This window comes from Oratosquilla oratoria, chromosome 27, assembly GCF_046742065.1.
Source record: "Oratosquilla oratoria isolate Oo_2021 chromosome 27, ASM4674206v1, whole genome shotgun sequence".
Lineage (NCBI taxonomy): Eukaryota > Metazoa > Arthropoda > Malacostraca > Stomatopoda > Squillidae > Oratosquilla > Oratosquilla oratoria.
Window position 1 is genome coordinate 15297445 of NC_134803.1, and position 9077 is coordinate 15306521.

Genomic DNA, 9077 nt, shown 5'->3' on the forward strand with positions numbered 1-9077 from the left:
GCAGAGTATTTTAGGGAGTTGCTAAATGTGAAGGAGGATAGGGAGGGAAAGGTAGTTGCAGTGGGAAGTGCTAAGAAAATGAGAGTGAGGAGTGAGGAAAATGGAGGAGAAATAAGGAAGGATGAAGTGAAAGCAGCTGTTAAGATGATGAGAGCAGGTAAGGCACTTGGTCTGGATGGATGCCATGCAGAAAGTCTGAAAAAAGGAGGTACAGTTATGGTGAACTGGCTGGTGAGGTTATTTAAAGTTTGTTTAAAAGAGGGTAGAGTGCCAGAAGACTGGAGGAGTGCCTGTATAGTTCCGGTTTACAAAGGAAAGGCGGACAAGTGTGAGTGTAGTAGTTACAGAGGGATCAGCTTGTTGAGTGTAGTTGGGAAGGCTTATGGAAGGGTCTTGATTGAGAGGATTAGGAGAGGAACAGAGGGAGTAATTGGTGAGTAACAGTGTGGTTTTAGGACAGGTAGGGGATGTGTAGATCAGATTTTTGTGGTAAGACAGATATGTGAGAAAGCTATAGGAAAAGTTAAGGATGTTTTTTTTGGGGGGGCTTTTATGGATCTAGAAAAGGCTTACGACAGGGTAGATAGGAAGGCACTGTGGGAGGTACTGCAGATATATGGGATAGGAGGAAAGCTGTTAAGACCAGTCAAGAGTTTTTATGAGAGTAGTAGAGCTTACGTTAGGATTAGAAATGGAGAGAGTGAATGGTTTGAGGTAAACGTGGGACTTCGCCAGGGGTGTGTTATGTCGCCCTGGCTGTTCAATCTTTACATGGATGGGATGGTGCACGAGGTGAATGCAAGGGTAGTGGGTCAGGGGTTGGAGACGATTAAAGAAAATGGAGAAAAGTGGGAGGTGAGCCAGTTGTTGTTTGCTGACGACACTGCGCTTGTAGCAGAGTCAGAGGAGGGATTGAGGAAGTTAGTGACAGAGTTTGAGAAGGTGTGTGAAAGAAGGAATCTCAAGATAAATGTGGGCAAAAGGAAGATGATGAGATGTACAAGGGGAGAGAGTGACAGTAAGCTGGAAGTGAGCATTAAGGGTGAGAAACTGGAGGAAGTGGATATTTTTAGATACTTGGGTGCGAATGTGACAGGAAAGGGAGGAGTGGGGGTGGAGGTAGAATGTAGATTGAGAGAAGCGAGTAAATGCCTTGGTGGATTAAAAAGTGTAATGAGAAACAGACATCTGGGAATGGATGCTAAGAGGAGGTTATATGAAGGAGTGATTGTGCCAACAGCAATATACGGGGCAAAAACATGGAACATGAGAGAGGAAGAGAGAAGGAGTTTGAATATGTTTGAGATGAAATGTCTGAAAAGTATGATAGGGGTTACTAGGCTAGATAGAGTGAGAAATGAGAAGGTGAGGAGGAGAACAGTGGTGGAAAGGGAGCTGGGATATAGGGTTGATGAAAGAGTATTAGGATGGTTTGGGCACATGGAAAGAATGAGTGAAGAAAGATTAGTAAAAGAAGTGTGGAAGGCGGAGGTGGAAGGAGTGAATATGAGGGTGCGTCCTAGGATGAGATAGATGGATGGGGTGAAAGGGGCTTTACAAAAGAGAGGAATGTTTGTAGAGGAAGGACGGGAGAGGACAGAAGATAGGGGTGAATGGAGAAAGGTCGTGTATAGATGAGGCTGTGATGCATGAGGGGGAGTGGGTGGGGGATGAGGGGTGAGAAAGTATGTATGAGAAAAAAAAAATGACGCAGCCCGAAGGGATTTCTCCCCGTCTTCTCCTTTCCTGCATGAGAGAACGGAGAGGGGGTTTGCCGAATTTACGAAACGGCCTTGCTGTGGATGTGCTGTGTCTTGCGACACTGCTTCTGACCCAGGGCAGTGGACAGGATGCAGGGATGACCCATCATCCAGGAGGTGCCAAGATAGGAGGGAGGGAGGAGGGTGATGGGGAGTGGAATATATGGGAAATGAAATGGGTGGGAGTGATTTTTATGTCTTTCTTTTTATGTGTATATATATATGTGTGTGTATATATATATATTTATATATATATATATATATATATATATATATCGTCGTCGGCATCCCCTCGTTGTGCGAGGAAGGGAAGACCCCCGTTTCCTTCTCTTCAGGATGTTCCTTCGTGTCGATGTCTGATATGGCTGAGCAACCCCAGTCGGTGCCAGAAAAGCCGCGGGCATGAATCGCAGGGGAGTGTCGGTGGAGGCTGGGGCTTCGTCGCCTTCGCTTTCCTCTCCTCGCGTCGTTGTTTATCCCGTTCTCTCCGCTGAGTTTCGAAGCCCTCCACGCCACTCTTGACTGCTTGTCTCCACATCAACCGGTCCTGAACCATGTCTTCCCGGTCAATTGGGGGGATGCCAGCTTGTGTCAAAGAAAGCTTGAGTTGGTCCTTGTAACGGCGCTTAGGGGCTCCACGTGGTCTTTTGCCGTGGGCCAGTTCTCCGAAGAGAATGATTTTAGGAAGGCGAGATGGTTTCATCCGAGCGACGTGCCCCACCAAGCGAAGGCGGTGCTGGAGGATAGTGGCCTCAACACTGGGGAGGGCCGCACGAAAGAGGACCTCGTTGTTGGTGATACAATCCTTCCAGTGGATGTGGAGGATATGCAGGAGGTTGGACTGTTGGAAACTCTCGAGGCGTTTAATATCGCGTTTGCAGAGGGTCCGGAACACCATGATTTTAGTGTGCATAGTGAGCCCGTGGTTGGTGAAGACGCGATGGGCGAGACGTCCATAGGCAGAGTGGGCTGCCTTGATCCGGTTTTCAATATCCTTTTCACACGTGACCGTTCTTGAGAGGATGCTTCCTAGGTAGGTAAAGTTGTCCAGGCTCTCAACTGGGTGGTCGCCGATATGTGCGTTGGCCACAAGTGTGGCCTGGTTGGGAGGTAGTTGAGCCAAGAGCTTTGTCTTCTCTGTATTGACATGCATCCCGAAGCGCTGGTAGGCGTCTGCGTAGAGGTCTGTTGTCTGCTGTAGATGCTCCGGGGACCAATTTAGGGTGGCATTGTCGTCCGCGTATTGCAACTCCCTAGCATTTATGATGGACGTCCGTATATATACATATATATATATATATATATATACATATATATATATGTATATCCATTTATATATATATATATATATACATATATGTATATATGTGTGTGTGTGTGTGTGTGTGTGTGTGTGTGGGTGTGTGTGTGTGTGTGTGTGTGTGTGTGTGTGTGTGTGTGTGTGTGTACATATAGATATATATATATATATATATATATATGTATATATATAAATATATATATATATATATATATATATATATATATATACATAAAGTCTAAATAAAAAGATTCTTCTAAAAAACGCTGTGGAAGTCGGGGACAGGTGGTATTACGGTGACACTTTGTCCTAAAAATATTCTTGAAAAAGCGCTTGGGTAAGTCGGGGTCAGGTGGTATTCTTCTTCTTCTTCTTCTTCTTCTTCTTCTTCTTCTTCTTCTTCTTCTTCTTCTTCTTCTTCTTCGCGTTCTTCTTCTTCTTCGCGTTCCTCTTCTTTTTTTCTTCTTCTTCGTCTTCTTCTTCTTCTTCTTCTTCTTCTTCTTCTTCTTCTTCCTCTTCTTCTCCGCGTTCTTCTTCTTCTTCGCGTTCTTCTTCTTTTTCGCGTTCTTCTTCTTCTTCGCGTTCTTCGCGTTTTTCTTCTTCTTCTTCGCGTTCTTCTTCTTCTTCCTCTTCCTTTTCTTCTTCTTCTTCTTCTTCTACTTCTTCTTCTTATTCTTCTTCTTTCTCGCGTTCTTCTTCGCGTTTTTCTTCGCGTTCTTCTTCGCGTTCTTCTTCTCATTCTTCTTCGCGTTCTTCTTCGCGTTCTTCTTCGCGTTCTTCTTCGCGTTCTTCTTCGCGTTCTTCTTCGCAATCTTCTTCGCGTTCTTCTTCCTCGCGTTCTTCTTCCTCGCGTTCTTCTTCCTCGCGTTCTTCTTCGCGTTCTTCTTTGCATTCTACTTCGTGTTCTTCTTCGCGTTCTTCTTCGCGTTATTCTTCGCGTTCTTCTTCGTGCTGGGAATCCCGTGTTGGGGTTACGCCCCGAGGCCGAGGCTGAAGGGGAAAACGAGGGATTAGAGGGCGGAAAGCTGCGGCCGTAGGCCGCTGTTTGGGCAGCCAAGCCCCCGGCGAAGCCGAAGAGGGCGAAGCCCGCGGCTTGTGTATATATATATATATATATGTGTGTGTGTGTGTGTGTGTGTGTGTGTGTGTGTGTGTGTGTGTGTGTGTGTGTGTGTGTGTGTGTGTGTGTGTGTGTGTGTGTGTGTGTGTGTGTGTGTGTGTGTGTGTGTGTCATTAAAATATGCAGCAGCTTCTGCGTTCACGAGTTTTTTGCTGACATTCTCGACTTTTCTTATGCTGGCGCGCTGTGTCGTGCTAAGTCCTCTAATGACCTGGCCAAATAGCATTGGTGGTATAGTTAAAGGCATGGGAATTATCTTTTTAATATTTATGCAGAGCTTTCGACTAACAGTTAGGCATCTTCAGTGCTAATGAGTACAGTGTGTGGGAAATTATTATAAATACACAATACACAGATCACAAACACTTCAGTGCTGATCCGGTTGACCAATCAAGAAGCAGGACGCGAAGCGACGCCCCCTGGCCTAGCGGCTGTGAGCCGTGAGCTGACCTCGATGTCTTTTGATGTGGGGTTAATGAATGGGTCCGGAGTCTGTCTGTTCATGGTAGGGTTTTTATCTTTTATATGTAATGCTTCTAGGATATGAAGGCGTGTGTGATTTGTTTCTGTCTGTAAATAGTGATGCCCTCTTCCAAATTCTTTCTTGTCAGTGGGGTCTGATGTACGTCTTCGTGGTGTCGCTTGATAGCGCCATTGGAGAGTTGATGGGTCAGGCGCCTCGTGAGCTTCGTTGTAGTCATCCCTATGTATGTTTCATTGAGGGCTTCACAGTTCCCTTTTCTGCAGGAGTATTCATACACGAGATGGCTACGCTGAAGTTCCGGTGTCCTCTGGCAGGGGTTGTTCTTGATAAGGAGTTGGGATGTCTTCATGTTTTTATAGAAAATAATCAGATCTATTTTGTCGTTGCCGTTGGTGGGTTTCACGTCTTTGTAGATGATTTTTCTAAGGGCTTCCTCGTCGGCTCTATAATGGGTGGACATGGTATTTTTGTAGAAAATTTTGATCCTGGCTTCTCCCACTGGCTTTTCTGCTGGGGTTGAATACCATCTGTCAAGGTGCTTGTTGATGGCGATTTGCACCTCTCTATTAGAGAAGCCATTGTTTACCAGGACCTGCGTCGTTCTGTCGAGCTCTGCGTGGGTTCGGGCCCAGTCGCTACAGTGCGTCAGGGCCCAACTGACATAGGCGTCGATTGTGGACCTCCGGTAGCGTTGAGGGCATTCACTGTTACCGTTGAGTCAGAGTCCTGGGTTGGTGGGCTTGGTATATACTCCGGTCCTAAAACCTTGAGAACTGGCTTCAACCTTTACATCTAGGAAAGGGAGCTGCTTATTGATGCTGTTCTCTGAAGTGAAGTTTAGGCCGGAGACGCGCTGTAGGTTGATCCTCAGGTCTTCAAGCTCCCTACGGTCCCTCACGAGGACGAAAATATCGTCTACGTAACGAACGTATATGGGAGGCTTTCTGGCAGTACTGAAGACCTCTCTCTCCACCATCCCCATGAAAAAATTGGCGAAGAGGACTCCAAGGGGCAATATATATACATATATATATATATATATATATATATATATATATATATATATATACATACATATATATACATATATACATATATATATACATATATACATATATATATAAATATACATATGTACATATATATATATATACATATATACATATATATATATGTATGTATATATGTATATATATATATATATGAATATATATATATATATATCTATATATATATATATATATTTGTGCTGATTTATCCTAGTTTTTAAGTCTTTACCAATTTGGCCGATATAAAATATATTACATTTAAGGCAAGTAAATGAGGGTTGTGTTTACTCTATTCCATGCCTTAAATGTAACAAATTTTATATCGGCCAAACTGGTAAAGACTTAAAAACTAGAATATATATAAATATATATACATATATATATATATATATATATATATATATATATATATATATATATATATATATATATATATATATATATATATATATATATATATATGTACACATATATATGTGTGTGTATATATATATATACATATATATGTGTGTGTGTGTGTGTGTGTGTGTGTGTGTGTGTGTGTGTGTGTGTGTGTGTGTGTGTGTGTGTGTGTGTGTGTGTGTGTGTGTGTGTGTGTGTGTGTGTGTGTGTGTGTGTGTGTGTGTGTGTGTGTGCATATAAATATATTTAAAATAACCATCCCACTACCACGTAGTGGGAAGTGAGAAACATCTGGTATGGCAAAACCCAGTCAGTCGCGGGAAACCCCTGTGTAATTTAGGCCTATGCTGGGTCGCCTCCCCGCCTGGCCAGGGCTTTCGTTAACCAAGCTGTTGCGGCCCGCAATGGGTCCCGAGAATTTAATGCTCATGAACATACATGTACATACAGGTGAGATAAAAAATAAAAAAAAAGCAAAATATCCTGTATCCGCCAAATCAATTGGAAACCGGTGTAAGCCCCATCAGACTGAGAAATGTTTTTCACGTTACAACCATTTGGGCGTTGCTTTGTCAAGTTACACCTCAAAGCATTTGGAGGCTTTAAAAACCCAACCTCTCACCTCTGGCCCAAGGTACACCATACCGGAAGGTCTTCCTCCAGCAAGGTGGCCCGCACAAAAAAAAAAAAAAAAAAAAAAAAACTCGGACACAGGCTCTCCAGCAGGAGAACTACCAGCACGGCGGAGTCGGCGGCAACACATGCCGAGTCTCAGAAAAGTATCGACACCGACAACAACAACAACACTCACTACAGTACCTCGGTGGGCTGGACCCAGCAGGCGCACGGGGCACTCCACCAATACATTACTACTACGGGGGAAGTGGTGGGACACGACCAGGCTGGAGGAGAAGGATTAGTCGGAGGCGGAGGAGGCGAAGAAGGAGCTGCAGGAAGAGGAGGAGGAGGAAAAGGAGGGGGAAGAAGGGGACGGGGGGGTGTTAAGGGAGGAGTGAGGTGGTTGCGGGAGGTGCGGGTGGAATTGCAGCAAGTGTGGTGTGGTGTGGAATTTCGGGGATGGTGTAGATGGATTTGCAGGAATGGATGAAGTTGCAAAATTGGGTGGAGTTGCAGGAATGGATGGAGTTGCAGGAGAACCGAGGAGGACCGGGTGGAAGAAATAGGTGGAACTGTAGGATGAGCAGAAGAGCCTGAGAAAGGAATATGTGGAAGTCGGAGAGGAAAAGGTGGAAGTGAAAGAGTAGTATTAGGAAGCGCGAGACAGAAATAGGAGGAGGAGGAGGAGGAGGAGGAGGAAATAGTCAAGTAGTAGGAGGCAGTAAAGGATCAGATGGAGAAGAGAGGGTGGAAATTGTGGAGGAGTGGATAGAGCAGGAGTGGGTGGAAGCGGGAAGAATAGGTGGAAGGGAGGCAGGAGTGGTTGGACGAAAGAAAAGTGGGTGGAAAGGGGACAGGAATGAATGGGTGGGGGAGGGAAAAGTGAGGGGAGGGAAGAGGGAAGGAGGAGTGGGTGGAAAGAGAGGAGTGAGTGAGTGAGTGAGTGGAAGGGAAGAAGTGGGTGTGTGGGAGGAAGTGTAAGAGGCCGGTAGATGGAAGTATAGATGAAAGAAGGAAAGAAAGTAGATGGAGAGGTAGATGGAGAACGAATGCTAATCCAGGGTCAGTTGTTATGAATACTTATGAGAACAACGGCCGACGGCCGACAGGCGACGAGGATAGCTGAGTCAGACTCGCGCCTTGTATATGTAACACAATGCGGAGTGTCGCTTGGTGGTTGCGATATTGTTTTGTCTTGTAATAGTTAGCGGACAAGCCATTTTTTGTCACGACATAATGCTTACGTTGTGATATCGTTTAGAAGAGTATAACAGCCTCTCTAATTGGAGAAAAGGGTGGAGGAGGAGAAAAATCATTGGTGCAGAAAGGAAAAGTCACCCCCTTAAGGTGTGGCACTTGTTTGAGAAGTGAAAGACTATTGGATGAATGAAAGAGTGATGTCAGAACGAAGGTGGCTTAACGTAATGTAGAGAGTTCCGGCGGGGATTCTCGAGGTGTACTGATTTAGACCAAGAAGCATCTGAAAAACTACACCTATTTCATTCACCCCTCAAGAATACCAGGCAAGGGGCCTTAAGAACTAACTTCAAGAACAAAGAGAATAGAAACGCTCTGAGAGGAGACGACGGAGGTGACAGGAGGGCTGAGAGGAGGAACGGACGGATGTGGGCAAGGAAGAGTGGGTGGTTTGGGGAGGAGTATCTAAGATGAGGGAGGAGTAGGTGGAAGTAACGGGAGAGGTGAAGTGAAGGAAGAATGGAAAGTATGTGGAAGTGGGAGACGAGTGGGTGGATGTGAAAGATGAATGAGTGGGTGTGGGGGAGTAGGAATATGTGGAAGAGGAGGAGGAGAAACTGAGGAGCAGCAGGAGAAAATGGGGTAGGAAAGGGTGGGTGTAGGGAAGTGGGTGGGTGGGTGTGGGTGAGGAGAAGGTGGCATTCAAAGAAAGGGAAATGGAAGTAAGAGGAGAGAGGGAGGAGGTGAGGGGGGGGGCGGTACAGTAACTTGAAGGAGTGGGTGGAGGCATAGAAGGAGGAGGAAATAAAAAATGCGAAGAAGGCCCGTAGCAGGAGGAGATCCAGCAACGGAAGAACTATGCGGTGTGAAGAAAGAAGAATGCCCTGCTGTGTGTGTGTGTGTGTGTGTGTGTGTGTGTGTGTGTTTGTGTATGTGTGTGTGTGCGCGCGCGTGTGTGTCTGTACATACTTATGTACGTATGTATGCATGCATACTTGCATATATATATATATATTGTTGCAAGATGATTGAAGGAAATATTCAATCTCTTAGATATCCAGCGCGCACACGCATGCTCTAGCTACAAGATGTCAGATCATGACCTCTCCAGAGCAGAGGACTCCCGCAGGACCGCTTATTGTGTCGG

At 45.3% G+C, this 9077-nt stretch overlaps 1 protein-coding gene across 1 annotated transcript; it reads right to left on the reverse strand.

Moving 5' to 3' along the window:
* Positions 1-2091: 2091 nt before the first annotated feature.
* On the reverse strand, positions 2092-2913 carry LOC143039751 (uncharacterized). Its single transcript, XM_076209991.1, has one exon. It carries the CDS (start codon positions 2911-2913, stop codon positions 2092-2094), a length of 822 nt encoding a protein of 273 aa, XP_076066106.1.
* Positions 2914-9077: the final 6164 nt, after the last annotated feature.